The following is a 17518-nucleotide window of genomic DNA, read 5'->3' as shown; positions in this document are numbered from 1 at the left end:
CTATCATCTCCCCTTTTCTTCTTGCAACAATGGGTGAAATACCTATTTAAAAGTTCAAAGAGCCCCAAGGAGCCCCGTGAGGGTAAAGTAAAAGAAGTGATGCTGATGAGCATGTTCGTGCCCAGTTTTGCCCTCATACTGAAATCACATCCTTTCATCTGGAAATAGTTGCATTTCCACCTTGCCAGCTTTTTGCTAACATAAGCAGAACTGATATTCCTTAAGTACACATTGAATGGAGACAGGAGAGGTTTGGTAATCACCGTTTTATTTACTCAGTTTCATACTAGACAGTGCTAATAGACTGCAGTCACAGTGCCCAGCTCTGGTAATGAATGTATGGCACCAGGACAGCACCTATAGCCTGTCAGAAGTTTACAAATAAATGTTATAGAGAGAAGACAAGTATGTTACTTCATCATTTGTCTACCTAAGCATTCACACAGTGACAGCAATCATCTTTTGCACCCCTCTGTTCACCAAGAGTCAAAAAATATACACCCTAGGGAAGATAAGCCAAAGTTTTCTTGTTTGACATCTTCCAGGTAGACAAACTCTCCTTTTCTCCCACAGACTACCTAAGGGGGTTGCCAAGTACCATAAAGATAAATATTCTAAATGATACACAATATTTCAGTGTTGCAGGAGACTGTCAAAGCTGGGAGGCAGAGTTTATTCACCTGCGGTTTAATAGACAAAAACCAAACCAAACCACAAAGCAAACGCACTTGGACTTCACAGGAGACTTCCTGATCTCACTGGACATAAGACCAAGGCCTAGATAAGCAACAAACCAGTTAAAAAGTTTTAAAAACCTTAGAATTATCTAAAATTAATTCTTTAAAATCTGTTGGCTATATCTAACTGGTTCACCTGTGATGATTACTGGACACAGAAAGGAGGAGGTCATTATACTTTGAATGAGACGCTTTGTAAATGCCCTTCAGGCCCTGGTTGCCTTTGGGTTTAAACACTTAAAAACATGGCAAGAATTAAAAAAAATAGTCTTACACTACCTTCTTTACCAACTACATAAACAGGAACTCCATAGCTTCAGATAAGTTGGGCTTTAAACGATTTTAAGAGAGGCAGTAGAAAAAAAAAGTTGAGTCTTGATTTAGAGTTTTGAGTCTACTTTGCACTGTAACAGATCTTTGAACTTCTTGATAATTGTTTATACAATATTTAAAAACAAAGGGTCTGATCCTGCAGCCCTTTTTCATCAGAAGGCAACAGATACCAATACCCAGGAAGATGGTCTTCTTTTAAAAAAAGTATAAAAGAAGGGACATGAAGCACACATTTGCATGCAGCACTGCATGACAATTGCAAAAAGGTAATTTCCAAATCTGCAGAAAATTCATCATGTACTGAAGCTACACATGCAAAATGAAGAAATTACCAATGTCAGTATATCTTCAGACTGCAAATTATGTCTAATGGTTTACTGTAGATACACAGCAAACTCATCTTTTCTTGATAAATAGAGAAACTGATGATCAGCATGGTGAGGAGATGTATCTAAATCAAGGTGAACAGGCAAGCAAATGCAGAGGTATTCTATGCAGAACTTATTTTCTTTGCTTTCATAGCAGCTTCAATCTTCTCCATGATTGGCACTGGCCCTGCATAGTTATTAGTTTCAATAGCTTCTAATTTATTTCGATAGTCAGTTGGCAAGCCATTCTGTTTTGCACCCATGCAGATAACCTATAATCAAAAGAAGGGAAGAAAAAAAAAGTTTCTTCATTAATAGTGTTAGGAAAGACAAAACCCTCCAAACATTTACTCATACAAGAACAACCACTTAAGGTATAAAGATAATTAATCCCAAATAATGCTATTTGTACCTTAAGGTAGCCAAAGGCTTCTGAAGACCACCAAAGATGTTAATAGCATAATAAAGTTACTCTTAAAAGGTCTGTAACTACCAAGGCATACCTTCAAGATTCTGAAATGCTACTAATGTGCACAAGGCTGCACAATTAAGATGCTATTCAATTATTCTATTCTTTCTTCCAGGTAACTTTTTTTTTATGCCTTTAGCTAGCCTTGGAATCACTTCTGAGTGAGATACAGCATACTGAATTTATTTTTAAACTAAGCATTTCCAATCCAAAGCACAACAGTGAGTACCTAGACAAGTTATAGGAACAACAGAAACAGATGCTTAGCTTAGTGAAAAAGCACAGATTCCTTAGAATATGGTACTGAAGCTTTCCTTCTATATACAAAATAAATTTGAGTAACAGAAAATAAGTCACAGCAAGAAGAAAAGAGAAGGCCTTAGAAGCCTAGGCTTGAAAGAGACACCAGTTCCCATATGGAAATGAAGACAAATAAACACAGATTTTAAAAGATGATAATATTGTAAATACTCTTTCATGCAACCAACAGCCAGGAAAATCCAGGATGAGGTGTTCAGAGAGGATGAACTGTGCCATAGGAAGTACAAAAGCAGTAGATGGATGTAGATGACTGTGTGCAAATGCAGTCACCTGTACTAAATTTTTAGCCCTCCTGCCTGGTTAACTTAAATAAATAAAAACTGGGATGAGCAGAGAGCAGAGAACTAATAATTGACTTTGACAACAGCTAAAATGAATGTTTAACTAGATAAAGTTGCCAGTATTGGAAGTCTGCTCTTACAGCATGCTAAGTGAGGGCTGACACACAGCAGCAGACTGTGTATTAACTCACTGAAAAGCCCTAAAGATTAAAGATCTGTCTTGACAGGAAGCAGGTTGGCAGGGAATTGGTTTGTGAAGCAGAAGAGCCTGCTTTCTAAGCAAGCTTTCCCTTCAGAAGTCTTGCAGCAGCTGGAAATGGATTCACAGGGAGCACTCTTGGGATTTAACAAGCTCAAGCCCTGTTTCTTTGCTCTCAGTAGGAAATGTCACCACAATACAGGGATGTCTATCTGCAGCTGCCAATAACTGCACAGCTCCAAACATGCAGTCATGCCACCTGAGGACAGGACTGCATCAGATCTCACAAGCTAAGCAAGTCAGGCCTGCTGTGTGACTGGATCATCTGCCTCTATAGAGAGCCAGCATGTTGCAGAACAGTGGTGAAACACTTCTGCCTCACCAACCATCCAAGTGTGGGAACCCTGCTGCAGTGCCCTGCAATGTTGCTGGAAGTCCTGTGATATGCTGATGATGCATCTGGTAAAAACAGGCAGTTGGGCTCCTGCATTAAATGACAGCAAGATACTTCATAAGACAACAGGGATAATCCATGTGCTTGAGACTACAAGCCATGTGCTGCTTTCTCCCCACAGAAGCTACCCTCTGTCCTTTTAGTGGAGTGCATCAATTTTTCAAGCAGAGAATCACTTCATATATGTAAACAACATCCTTCAGAAATCCTTGTTGCAGTTATAATGAATTCACAAGTTAAACAGAGGCTTCACATAAAAGACATAACAATACAAACCAAAACGATTTATTAGACCTTTAAGAGCTAGCAGATTTCTGCAACCATCATTACACTATTACATTGCACAAGCATTAAGTTATACCTTTACATTGGAGTTACTCTTGCTTTTCATCCACCGTAAATAAAGTATGTATTAAACAGAAGTACTGCATTCTATATTTCTGTTCATTCCCTCCAAAATCAGAGATGCAACACCTACCTTTTTATACTGAGGGGAAGGGGGGCCACAGACATAGTCCTCCATCTGATAGCTTCGACAGGTCAGCACCTGTCCTGTTTGAGTGTGGACATTAACTTCTATGGGGACATAAATGCCAGCTTCAACACCCTCTTGCCTGTAAAGGACATATATTCCTTTCATGCCAATTAACTGATGCATCTTTTGAACAAACTGTGCAATTAAACATACATGCACTTCTTACAACAGAATTCAAGGCAGAACATGTCTGTAAAGACTTAAAAAAACCCAACCCAATTAATAAAGCAGAACATATTCAGGTGCTTTTGTGCAAACTTGTGCTTCATACGCAAAAATAGGTTTCTAAAGAAGCAGTGACATTCACTTTTGTCATTTCAGTTCTGTAAGAAAGATGACTATTGGTTAACCTGCAAAGCTGGAGAAAGAATACTCCTTGTGAATTAGTTACAGTGCAAGTCTGGTACTCTACAAGAGAAACACAACCAAGATTATCAGGATAAATGAGCCAGGCAGGTATCTTGCATTATCTTCTGCTCAGATAACAAAACAATTCCAAAGTTTTATCTTGCCCATTGTGTAACATTTGAATAAGGGGAAACTCTCACAATACACATTCCAGTGAATCATCCAAGACACCCTTCACTTTGTGCAAGATGTGTACCTCAAAGAGCTAGATCAGAGCAAAAAAAATTTTTTTGAAGAATTTATTAGCAAAATCATGCTCTTTTAGGAAACCAAAACCAAACTCAAAACCAAGGCTACTTGTTGTCTTTAACCATTAGCATTTAGCTACCACTAAAAGTCTGATGAAACAGCAAGAAGTAAATGCAAAGCTTAAGCAATACAAGTCAGACTTTATAGCCCAATTAGCTTTAGATGTGCTTTAGAGATTAGTAATAATATGAGTTTTAACGCTGCTCATCAAAGTATCATTTTGACAACTTATCCTTCCTTCAAAGATCTAATAGCATTTAAGATAATTTAACATGCATAACACTGGCCATGTTCTGTAAGTGCTTTTTTTTTTTTTCTCTTGATACATGGAATTTTCAGAATATAACTTGGTTGAGCACTTACAAATGAATCTGCTTACTCACAGCCAAAGAATCTCAAGATCTTCAGCAGTTACACACATAAGCTCTTTCAAGTTGGTTAGGAGCAATTCTTAGAAGAACACTATCAACCCCAGCATTATAAAAGCCAAGGACACATCCTGTTTCCTTTCATTTCCAGTCCACCTTCCTGGCAGCTGGGAAAATGCAATATTTAACACTAGTGTCTTTCCTGGAGTTTTTGGTGACCACATAGAACTCAAACCTCTAGCATCTTAGCCAGCATTAAATTTCTCCCCTGTAAAACAAATGCCAGGGATCTGCAATTCTATAGTATGTAAACAACACCTGTAGCAGTTAAAATAAAAAATGCTGTCCCCATAGGGAGAAACATAGTGTTACTATCAAAGCAGATGCTTCCAGACAGCATCTCTACACTTCTGATATTTATGCTATAGGAAAGCATGGTAAATCAGAAGATTTCAGCAAAGGCCAGCAAAAAGGAGGTAAGTGGTATTTAAAAAAACAAAATGGGAACTGAAGAGAAAAAGCAGGGACATGTGCAGCTCTCCCCAGCCAGAAGTGTTACCAGCTAGAGGCCCTCCTGCTTGGGACTGAAACTCCCAACCAGGACTCGAGGGTGCTGAGAGTGCCCATTCCCATGATGTGCTGACAGAATTTGGCCAACAGTTTCTGTTGCACTTCAGCTTTGCTGTAGGCAAATGAAAAGCAAGTTGGGACTTCCAAGTTTCATGGCCAAGGTTATGAGGACATGTCGACAGAGCACAGTGCAGTCATAACCAAAATTCCAATAGTACCACAGGCAGGAGAATTATAATAATATAATGCTTTCAGTGTGCCTAGTATGCCCTGATTCCTTAGCCTCACTAGCCCAGCTTTCTACTGGAGTTGATGTACAGTGATGAACTGCTCCAAAGAAACAATCCTGTGTACCAGAAGCACCATGAAGGCACATCCTGAAAGCTGCAGTAAGCACGTAACACCAGCCACAGTCTGAAATATGAGGTTCTATGTCCTGCCTTGGACCCTGCAGAAAGTTATGCTACTCCTTGATTTGTTTACTCAGGTGGTCCTCCAGACTTCAGGCTGGAGGTGAAGGTCTGGAATGCCTTGCTCAGGTTGCCTTAAACTTGTCTTAATTATCAGGCACAGGCAGGACACACATGTATTTTAACAATGCAGGCAGCCTCTCTCCCATTCAAAGGGAGAAACAAAGCCACCCCAGCTCCCTACTTGGATCCACCTCAATCTTGCAAAAGTTTGAGTCCTTAGAAGAGAAGGCATACAAAATAACCCCTGCAAAAGCCTAATTTGCTTTTTTTAAAGATCTCCTCCTCTTCTACAAAGTCTTGTTCTCATTTTTTCCATTTCCACTACAACTGGAATCTACAGATATATAGAGACAAATTGATGTGGCAAAGGAATCTCTCCCTAAAGCAATAGGAAAAGTGTTGCAGGACATAGTTTAGCCTAATTTAATGAACAGGACTTTGCAAAGACAGTGGTTTTAAAAAAAGGAAAATGACCAATGCAACAGGTCTAAATCAAGGTCCACATCTTATTAAAATATCTCTAAACAGCTTTAGTTTGAAAACAAAACCATTTTAATCACAAACATGTTAGATGTCAATATATGTACTGTGTCATGAAATTCACATATTAAAATCCACTGCATCTAGATTCCAACATAAGAGCTTCCACAAAGATCTTTATAAAAAATTGACTACTATTTTTCAATTGCTCTCTAAAATAGTAGAAGATAGCAAAAGTTAAGTCACCTACTTATCCAATGAACTTAAATTGCTAGTGCTCATTTTCCACACAATTCCCCATACTTCGTCTCCAGGGCTCTGAGCAATGGTAGCTGTACCTCCATGCCAGACAGAATTTGTCTTGCCTTGATGGTGGCCAAACTCGAGCTTAAAATCCTGCAAATTAAACCAATACAGAGAATAAATTTCCATGTAAGAGCTGTTGGCTATTCTTGACATAAAAAGGGCAGATAAAGCAAAGTCTTCAAGTAGTCAGTATAGTCAAAAAAAAAGGAGGAACAGGTAGGTGGATTCTGATCCAGCTTCCACCTTAGGAGGGGCTCAAGTCAGTCTTTTCCACCACTCCATGAGAAACAGCAGCCTTGAGACAAAGGGAAGAAAGGTCCAGCAGAGAGCACGACTGGTAAACCTTGGTTTGTGGAGACCTGGATCAACATCCAAACACCTTAGCAGCCTACCCTAAATGCCAGCTAACACTTTCTAGTGGTGAGAGAACAGCAAGGGTAACCCTTTTTTCAAGAGTAGCACACATGCCCAGTTCTGCAGTGAGCATAGGAGTGCTGGAGAAATGTCAGCTTGACTTTCATCTGAGCTGGCAGTGACAGGATTGCTGATGTACTTCCCTTTGGACAATCTGAAGGGCCCTTGGCTGAGATGCACTGTGAAGGAGGGAAATGAATACTGCCTTTTTCTCGTTCCTCAAAAGATATGCCTACCTGCTGCTCACTCCTTTACAGCTTTTGGGGCTGTTCTAAAACATAAATGCAAGGCCCAGGAAAATACTAGGGGTAAAGAAGCCTAGAAGATGGTGAGTTTTGAGTCTTGTCCTCATGCACTCATAACACTGCCCAATTACAAAATACCATCCTCTGTATTTTTCATATTTTTCAGTGTTTTGTGCCATCTCAGCATTCAAATAGTATTTTAAAGTCAAGGTGAATGACTCCTTGCATGAGCTAATCCAGGTTCCGCAAGTTACACTCTTTTAAAAGTAAAATCTTTTTCTTCTAAGCAATATAAAATTATTTTATAAGCAAAAGAGAATAATAGGTTCTTGCATTTTTCCAGTGTAATTTTCTATCTGACTCTACACACTCAGTTTTCTCTCCTACTTGTCAGCCAATTTGTGGACCTTTCCCTGGCACAGCTGTAGGGAAGACTACCTGCTTAACCACTACAAAATGTGGCAAAGGTAAAAAGTATAAAAGACAGAAATAAAAAAAACCCAAAACAATCCAAACCTATAAAACCCCACAGCTTTGCTTATTTTTCATGAGTACCTTCTTCAAGCTGTAATTTTTATTTGAAATGTGTTTGTACATATTAATATTCACTTTCTGATATACATTAGCTTTGTCCTTTGTAATTTGTCCTAGTAGGTATTGGAAGAAGTTGTCAAAAACTGAGCACTTGGAGGTTTACACACAGACAGACAGCACTGATCAGAATACTGATCTAAATTTTTTTTTGTGTGTGTCTGTATGGAGGAGATAACCACCAGCCTGGCAAAGCCATACTGGTTATTGCATCAATAGAATAATCTTCCTTTTTTATAAAATGTCCCCCATTAAACTAATTTCACTAGAAAAAGGTTCACTTAGACACATTCATTCATCAACCACCCAACAAACTGCTGCAAATTGGCTTTGTGATGTTTGGATCACTGGATTATTGTGCGAGGAAGACTCTGGACTAGACTCTGCATTCAAGCCTTAATAATTTGCACACAAGTCCAGTCAAGTCACAGACTGAAGCTACAGATGTGGACAGGTTCTCATAGGGCAGCCACGTGGAAATATTCCTGTACACTTACAGGAGTCCAATAATAACAAAAAAGTGCCTGTTTTTATTTTATCCACAGAATGACAGAATGGTTTGGGTTGAAAGGGACCTTAGTCCCAATCCCCTGCCATAGGCCTCTAGTTATATTTTCTTGGATTTAACCTGCACTGAATAATTGCAAGAAGGTACAGACCATCAGGTACCACTCAAGAGGGTCAAAAGAGATGATGTAGAAATAGCAAGGTTAGCTCTGGTTCTGGAAGCAGGAAACCCAACCTTGCACCACGTGGGCAGCTGTAGGGGGCACTGGAAGGCAGAGGGGAAAAAAAGACACGGGATACCTTCTCTGGTCAAGTGCTTGGTCTTTGGCCCTTTTTCCAAGTATCAGTATAACATCCTTCCTGTGCTTGTTACACATCCCACTTCTGGGAGATTTTGGTTGAAGATTAACAAAGTATTAAAAAAAGAAAAACAGGGAAGCAAACTCAATATTCCAGTCTAACACCTGAAGTACTCATGTCCACAGGCTATGGTTTTTTTTTGTTGCTTTGTTTTTTGTTTGTTGTTTTTTTGTTTTTTTTTAAGCCAACTATCCATACAGCAATTGACAGAAATCAGCTCCAGCCTCTGTGTGCTCCAGTGATTTTGCAGCCTGACGGAATGCAGTGAAACCACCCAGTGTTAGCAGGGAGCACAGCAGCAGGTCAGAGGTGGGCTAGGAAAGGTTGCTTCTGACTGCTAGCTCTGGAGCAGCTGACCTGCAGCATGGCAGGAGATGCTCACTGGGTAACCCGAATTATCTACTTGGAATCCAGGAGAGCTGAAGCGCTGAGCTTTCTTTTAGTCAACGAGAAGTGCACAACACAACTGCTTTCCTCCTCACCTCCAAGGTCTGAACCAGCAAGGTGCTGGGCTCCTGTAATGTTTAGCTCCACAGTGGTAATCCTAAACCCCTCACACTTTACCAGGACAGGCCTCAGTTGACAGGTGGTTAGTCCCATGAGACACCAACTATCTGACTATAGAGAGTTTATTAATTACAAGTCTTCGGAACTCCTTCCTATGCTCTAACGTAGATCATTTCCTGCCAGTTACCCCAAGGGAACCTTCAAGTCAGACTTAAGTGGTAGTAATCAATGTTTTCCTCCTCCAAGGATCCTTATGCAGCTTAATGACCACGAGCTGGGGTTTCCAAGCCTACATTACAGCCACACTGATAAATTAGCATTTAATAACCTCAGGCAGGAGGAGAACTGCCAGGGCTAAGGAAGGTGCCCACAGCAGCGCTGGGTGAACGCCTGCATCCCACCTGACACGGACAGGGCCCCTCACTTGTAACCAGCGTGGCCAAGGAGGGGAGGGGGAAGGGAAAAAATGTTCTGATTTGTTCAGTGACACAGAATCCTTTTCCAACAGCCAGAAACTTGTCCCATAAGCCCAACTGCACCTGCTCCTTACTCTCTATCTACTTTTTCACATTCGTAACGCCTTATGCCGAGGGGGCATGTGAAGGTGGGTCTTGGTTACCCCCAGTAAGATAACACCCACACAACACTGTGCCGAGGGCATGTACCGGGTGCCAGCAGCCCCTGCCGCCACCTCAGAGGTGATGGGTCACCCTCCCCAGCCCCCCGCCTGAGCCACGTTGCAGCCTCCCCGGTTACTCTCGGGACGGACGGGCCACCACGCAACACCGGGCAGCAGAACGGAGCCCAGAGGCGGCTCACGCCGGGGCAGGAAAGGCTTCCAGGGGCCCCGTTTCGCTTCTCTCCCTTCCGCACGCACCTGCAAGCGCGCCAGGGCGCACAGCACGGCCGAGGGGTTGCTCAGCAGCAGCCGCTCCCGCAGCAGGTTGCTGCCGTACGCGTAGTACAGGAACCAGCTGCTGTCGCTGCTATTGCCGCCGCTACCCGGCTCCGTCCCGCTGCCCGGCTCCATCGGCTCACACCCGGCCCGACCTGACCCGGCACGGTCCCTTTAAGGCCCTGCCCCCCCCCTCTCCCGCCTCCCCGCGCTCCCCGCCCGGTGGCAGCTGCCTGGGCGGGGCCTCCGTGTCCCCCTATCGCGACTGCATACGTCATGCAGCGGCGCTGTGACGTAGAAGCGGTGCAGGGGTGACGCGTTGGGCGCGCGTAATGCGGGATGGGGGCATCTGGGGTCTATAGGCGGGTGGGAGCGGGAGCGGTGGGCATGGGTCGGGGTTGGAATAGAGCCCACTCGAGAGGGGTAGATGGGGAAAGGATGGGGAGACCCGTGGTTGAAATTAAAACAGATTTAATAAAGTCACAATGATGAACCTAATTTTAACGCCGCTGCAGTAAGAATAATAAACTGATGCGAACGCCGGTGCTAATGTAAGACACAAAGTCACACTCGGCTGCAGCAGCCGTGAGCTGTGTCCTCAGGGGATGCAGGGAATACTGTGTGCCAACACTGAGCACCGCAGCTCCAGCTAGAATGCGAAGGTCTCAGCAGGAGGAGGAGAAGCCCTCAGGCATGGGATGCTCAAGACAGACAGGACCTACTTGGGAAGGCAGCCACGGTAAAAGCCCCAAAACATCTCTTCAAACTTGCCGATTTATAGTGAGGGTAATGTTTATGGTATGGAATACTTTGACCGTCCTGGGCTTCACCCCTCCTGGCCCACTGCACCTGCATGGTTCAAAACAGACCTTGACCTTGGTGACTACAGGAACCTGCACACCAGAGCCTCTTACCTCCTTCTCACAGGATTGGACTCTGCAGAATCTCTCTAAATGACAATTTCTCTCAACATAAAAGTTACTCTAGAATTCTGTCCTAGCAAAACCAGGACAACACATCAGTGCTTCAGCCGCTCCCGCTAGAAATGAACCCTCTGAGGGGAGAGCACATGGCTCCTTGTACTAAAACGAGGAGCGTTGGAGTCCCACTGCTAAACTCAAGCTGATGCATTTTACTCACAAGCCTCCTGGTTTCATCTGAGAGAAAAGTAAACAGTGCCAGAATTTAGGTATATTCCATGGGAAGTAAAATGGTGCCTTTTGTCCTAGCTGGGGGCTCTCAGAGCAGCATAAGCTGGAAATATACAAGGCTAAAGGCATGAAGGTGTGGGCAGGCAGAACTGCAGGCCCACACAGACAATTCCTTTCTTTCCCTGACATTAGAGATGCTTGAATGGGACAGGAGGAAGCCTTACCACTGACTATCCCTAAGCATAGGCTGTTGAGGCATTATGCACATATCTATACATATAATACAAAATAACCAGGGAAGGCTGTGATTAGCAATAGCATAGCAATGATGAGGCACCATTCATTACTGCTGCTACAGGAGCCCTCAGCACATCAGTTCCCTGAGGGGAGGCAGCTGGTGCCTGCCCCCTGGGCACATCCTCACCCGTGCAATATGGAGGGGAAAGAAGAAAGCAGGAGAGGTGAAGCATCTCCTTCATTTAATGATGTGTACAGCAATCCATTGGAATCCCCGCTCTCATTTTCCCAACACAAGTGTGGGCAGACTCGGATTTCATGCCATTTTTTTCTCAACATTCAGAGTTTCAACAACAGTTCACATTTTTTCTTTCAGAGAACACATATATTTTGAACAAGGAGAAACCCCTAAACCTCATGCTATTCAAACTGAGAATTAAGTGTTACAAAGTCATGTGACTGACAAATGAGGAGACTGCACTCCTGATCTGATAGCTGGGTTTCTGCATGTGAAATCCTTCATTAGCAAAACTGCAGTCAAACTTACAATACAAGAATTAATTTAAAACACTGCCACATGCAATTCTAAATATTTAATCAGTCAAAAGGCATTTTCAAATTAAATAGCTCAAGATTTTAATTCTTTTGTGCCAAGCCTGTTCTATGACCAAGGAACAGTAGTCACTGTTTCCAGGAATGTGATTTTGGTGTGTGTGGTGTAATTTGATTTTACCTATTCTAGATATGGCATAATGCCAATTCAAATGCTATTGAAGTGAAAACTAGATTGATGGTGTTTAGATTAAGTTTTAATTGAATTGAGTCAATCAATTTGCACTTCTGAAGCTCATTTCTTCCCCAGCATGGCCCACAGCCACTTGGAAACAGCTCACTGAGCCTCTCAACTATTCATGAGGGTGATAGTTGTGTGAGTTGGATTGGAAGGGCCAACATTGATGGTAAGGGTCAGTGTCACAGAAAGCTTTGGTTTTAAACTATCTGGAAAATGCCAACCTCTGCTCCCAACAGCTTCTATTGAGACTTTTTTTAAAATTAAAGCCTTTGTTTAAAATATAAATGATGGAGCACCCAAACATGCACAGTGTGCTATGAGCCAGCGGACAGTCAGATGGCCACTATCTACTGAAGAGCTCATAGAAATGAGGTCTCCTGAGTATGCAGAAAGCACAAATCATACTTTAAAGAGGGAATGTTAACTCTGAAACCTACTGTTAGAAAAAAACTAGGTGTGCATTGCTAATCCAAAGATGCAAAGGCCAGCATTCATGCCCATTAGGAGGAGTCAACCCCTTCATTGCCTGTAGCTTCTCACCATAGCACCATGAGGTGGCAGAACTTAGAATGCTCTTTGTTTTCATGCTCTCAGGCTTGAGATAGAAGAAACATACTTCTCCTATGAGCCAGAAAAGGGATAGAAAGCTCCAGCAGTGTGGTCAGTCTGAGGCAGCATGGGAGGGAAGCCATTCTGGTCTGGAGGGTCTGGAGATATTCAAGTCTTTTTCAAGGCTTTTCAAGTCTTTCTGCTGATGTGCAAACCAAACCATGGCCAAATGGCAGCATGTGCTCAGAGAAATATTTGAGCACTGGGGGCAGACCTGGCTTTGAAAGCAGGTTTCCAGTTGCAAAAAGAGGGCAGAGGCTGGGAGGACCTTTCCTGTAGCAATTTAAGTATAAGTATGTGGGGTTTTACTGAAATTACTAGATTTCACACTTCTGCTGGTTCATGACCTTTCCAGGTGACAGTTAACTCTCCTGCAGAAGTTGTTAAATGAAAACCCTGTTTTCCTAGAAGTTAAATTAGTTCTGGAGTTTCAGGTTATCTCCAGAGCAGCTGACATGAGACCTGTGTTAACCTGTTTGAAGCCCCAAACAAATTGGAGGCATTGTTTCCCCTTGGATGTGACTACAAAACCTATGCAGAGTAAGCAGTCAGGAATACACCTTCTATTTGGGAGCTTTCCAAACATGGGAGAAAGCTCTCGATATCCACAGCCATCTGTGCATTGTCAACAGAGTTATTTATGTAAAGAAAGCAGGAATTTGTTTCCATCAGGTTTTTACCCCTAGAGGCAATATTTTCCTGAACACACCCTACTTAGGATTTAGGTGGGGAAAAAAAGGAAATTATGAAAAATTTAGGAATTAGGAAAAAAAAAAAGATACAGTGGGATAAGCTAAACCTGCTGAAATATCTGCCAGTCACTCAGTGTGCTTCCCCATCACTCCCTCTCTGCCCCATGGTTGTCACAGTGTGAGCTTTAGTTAATACTTTATTAAAAAAAAAAAAAAAAAAAAAAAAAAAAAAGAGAGAGCCTGGAGGAATAATGAGGGTAGTTGATGCAAATGAATTGTGTCTGCAGTCCTCCTCGCAGCTTTTCTCTCCTCCCTGAGGAGCCCTAGTGGGATGTGCTCTGCAATTAGTATTTCATTTAAATTATACCTTTTTTGCTGCAAGATGGCTACAGCTGGTGGTAGCTTCTTAATACCGTGTGCCAGGTCTGGGGGTCTGCAGAGATTTCATATTCATGCAAATGAATGCAAATGATTTTACAATGTCTCATGGTGTTACAGTGCTTGTTCCTTCCCTACAAAACATGGACCATGATGTCCTGCAGAAACCCAGCATCTTTACCTGCCCTGCCTGACAGAAAACCCACCAGCCCAAAGGGCTCCTAACCCCATTGACCTGAGTAATATCATCCATTGTTCATTTTGCAGTTCTGTTTTTGCATGTTTCTGCAAATAGCATGTGCAGTCATTCAGGAGATATAAGCTATTAAAGTGGCTGTGATATAAGCTATTAAAGAAGGCATGTAAGCACCTGCCTTCTTTTTTGGCTCTGGCATGTGCCAAAGTGAGTTTTGAGCCCTTCCTTGAGGCAGCCCTGAGCTCTCTCTGGTTGCTGCTCAGCAAGGTCCTGAGATGTCACTGCCTGGTGTGTGCTGGTTTGGGGTGGAGGAAGTGGCACAGAAAAAGGAGAGCCATGTGAATCCCTCATCCAGACCGGATAGTGAAAAGAGGAGGGTGTGTATCTATGTCTTGCTTTTGTTTGTACCTCCAGAAGCCCAGGTCTGTCCAGGCAGACTGTGACAGACTTCTTTCTGCCTGAGCTCCTTCTGACTTTTGGAGGGGCACAATGTATGTGATCTATTAAAAAAAAAAAAAAATAAATTAAAAACTGACATGCATGAAATCTAGAGACATGAAAAGTGGGATGAAATTTTTGCAAACAGATCCAGGTGCATGCAGTCCCATGTTGGGACATGGCTTTTCACTTTGGCTTGGGAGGGAATCTGCACTGCTGACAGACCGATAGGTCTGACTTGCAGGTATGACTTCAGCAACTAGTTTGAACATCTTTCCAGATATTGCATCAGTTTTCAAAGAAAGAATCCTGGGTTGTACTGCACAGGCTGTACCTGCAACCCAGTTTTTTATCTAGTATAGGAGCTTACATTTAATCTTTGTAAAAGTAAATTCAAAATCTGGATTCTTTCTAATGACCTAGTGTTTTATTTCTCTCACAGTAAAGCTCACAACAATTCCATAGTGATACAAAGTGAACAGTTACAGGACATTTTGTCAAAAGAGGTTCCCTTGTTGCTGAAATCTCTTAGTTTTCTCTGTCAAGAGAGGTTTTTTAGTGTGACATTTCTGTGGGCTCTTGTCACAGGGTTCATTGGCATCTCCCACCACAGAAGCAATTGATCCTTTCAGAGGACCAGTTTTGCATTCCTCTGGTGGAGTCTTGTGTCTCACCAAATACCAAGCAGGTTATCTCTCCAGGCTGTCAAGTGCTCGATTTTTTTTAGCCCTGAATGTTATGATTATTAAATGTAGACTGGAGATGAAAGGGATGTATCCTGCTGTCCTTAGGCAGCTCTGCTAATTGTTGTCCATTCACAATTTATTTCTGATTTTTTATTGTATTTAATATTCATCCTTACTTACAGTTTAATGTTAATTTGCTTTCTTCTTATCTTTTTACCTTCTGTAGGTTGAGAACACTCTTGTTTTCTTCCTACTTCTGTTCTCTTTCAGCACAGGAAAACTATCTAACAAATGCAGTTCTGGATGGTATTTTCCAGTCCTGTGTTGACCCTACCCCTTTACACTTGAACCCTGCAGTGTATTTCACACAATGTAGGTTGGTACTTCTTCTTTTGCACTGCTGTGTCTGTAACCATTTCTGTGCTGCTAACCCTCAGCCCACAGAAGGTACCACATGGCTCCAGCTCCATCCAGGCAGGAACATCCCTCCTAGAGACATGCTTTCCCAGGAGCAGCAGCTTTGTCCTTGAGCTCTGAGGGCAGCTTTGGCCTGGGAAGTGTTGGGATGGAGAAAAGTGGTAACAAAGTGCAGGGTCCTACACTTTGCCCACAATAACCCCATGCAGCACTACAGACTGGGGGAGGAGTGGCTGGAGAGCTGCCTGGCAGAAGGGACCCGAGAGTACTGGTTAACCACTGGTTGAACATGAGCCAGCAGTGTGCCCAGGTAGCCTGGAAGGCCAATGGCATCCTGGCTTCTATCAGGAAGAGTGTGGCCAGCAGGAGTAGGGATGTAATTTTCCTTCTGTACTCAGCTCTGGTGAGGCCGAAGCTTGAGTACTGTGTCCAGTTCTGGGCTCCTCACTTCAACAAGGATATTGAGGTGCTGGAGTGGGTCCAAAGGAGAGCAGTGAGACTGGTGAAGGGACTAGGGGAGAGTCATATAAGGATAGGAGAGGCTAAGGTAGCTGGGGTGGTTTATTCTGGAAAAGAGGACACTTAGGGGGGACCTTACCACTCTCTACTACTACCTGAAGGCAGATCATAATCAGGTGGGGGTCGGGCTCTTCTCCCAGGCATTAAGTGACAGGATAAGAGGGAATGGCCTGAAGCTATGCCAAGGGAGGTTTAGGTTGGGTATTAGGAAGCACTTCCTCATGGAGAGGGTGATCAGGCATTGGAATGGACTGCCCAGGGAACTGGTGGAGTCACCATCCCTGGAGGTGTTTAAGGAAAGGCTGGATGTGGCACTCAGTGCCATGGTCCAGCCAGGGTAGTGGTGTTAGGTCATAGGCTGGACTTGATGATCTCAGAGGTCTTTTCCAGCCTCAACAATCCTGTGATTCTGTGATTTGCCTGTTTGCATGTGCAGTGCTAGTGCTGTGGCATGGAAGCCTGTGGCATGGATGCCAAAACAGACCCTGGTTGTACCATTCCTCCTAGTTCTACACAGACCTTGCAAAACATGGAGCAAGTCCCCACTCAGTGATTCTGGGCAGAAACATTTTAGTAATCACTGGTAAATTTCATTAAGTCTTTCCACTAGGCTCCTTTGTATACGTTTTTGTTGCGGAATAACAGTGGCACTTTTTCCCCACTTTGTTTTAAACTCATTTCAACATGACACAAGCTAAACCAGAAAAATCCCTGTGTGTCAGAAAAATAGGTTGACCCTCAGCATTGCATTGGTGTGAAAACAGCAGTCTGAGCTTGCACCCTGGCTTACCATTGCTCTGCTCTTCTGTGTAAGCAGATCTCTGAATGAGCAGCAAAACCTGGTCCAGCTCAGGTGCACAGGAATTGACTGTGGTTAGGAGGTTAGTGGCATTTTTCTCACTCCAGCCTTATGATGCAAAACCAGGATGGGAACAGAGCAGGCTGAGGGCAAGCTCTGCATGGGACAAGAATATCAATGCTTCTCTGCCATCTGTGGGCAGATCTCAAGGATAAACAAGAAAGAACAAATCCTTTGTCCCTCAAAGATGTTTTTCTTTCCATCTTGCACTCCCACATTGTTGTTTTTGAATGACCATAATGTTTCCAGTGATAGAGTGCTTGGCCTAGCATCTCTTTCCTCTTTCACCTCATTTGCTATTTCATCAGAGATGCAACTCCTGGAGCAAGACAGGAAAAAAAACTTGTTGGAGGGAAGAATGCTAATACTTCCTTGCTTTCTTCACCAGAGAATCTTCCAGGATCTGGTGGAGGTGCATCCTGTACTGCCACACTTCAGTTACCTCAGGGGTGTTTCAGGTAAAAAAGCCACAG

General features: G+C 43.0%; 1 protein-coding gene across 1 annotated transcript; it reads right to left on the bottom strand.

The window, feature by feature from the left end:
- Nucleotides 1-251: 251 nt before the first annotated feature.
- GGCT (gamma-glutamylcyclotransferase) lies at nucleotides 252-10263 on the bottom strand. Its single transcript, XM_008504411.2, has 4 exons — nucleotides 10053-10263; nucleotides 6496-6641; nucleotides 3641-3776; nucleotides 252-1710 (listed from the first exon to the last, which is right to left on the bottom strand). Exons 1-4 carry the CDS (start codon nucleotides 10203-10205, stop codon nucleotides 1561-1563), a joined length of 585 nt encoding a protein of 194 aa, XP_008502633.2. The 5' UTR covers nucleotides 10206-10263; the 3' UTR covers nucleotides 252-1560.
- Nucleotides 10264-17518: the final 7255 nt, after the last annotated feature.

The sequence above is a fragment of the Calypte anna genome, chromosome 2 (assembly GCF_003957555.1).
Source record: "Calypte anna isolate BGI_N300 chromosome 2, bCalAnn1_v1.p, whole genome shotgun sequence".
In the NCBI taxonomy this organism is placed as follows: Eukaryota; Metazoa; Chordata; class Aves; order Apodiformes; family Trochilidae; genus Calypte; species Calypte anna.
The sequence above is the reverse complement of the archived record's forward strand: the minus strand, read 5'-3'. Positions and strand labels throughout refer to the sequence as shown.

Excerpts from the sequence above, each read along its gene's own strand:
- GGCT (XM_008504411.2), bottom strand. The coding sequence starts at position 10,205 with ATGGAGCCGGGCAGCGGGACGGAGCCGGGTAGCGGCGGCAATAGCAGC. Across the intron at positions 6,642-10,052 it reads GCGCCCTGGCGCGCTTGCAG|GATTTTAAGCTCGAGTTTGG; the intron begins GTGCGTGCGGAA and ends TTTAATTTGCAG. Across the intron at positions 1,711-3,640 it reads CTTCCCCTCAGTATAAAAAG|GTTATCTGCATGGGTGCAAA; the intron begins GTAGGTGTTGCA and ends TTTTGATTATAG.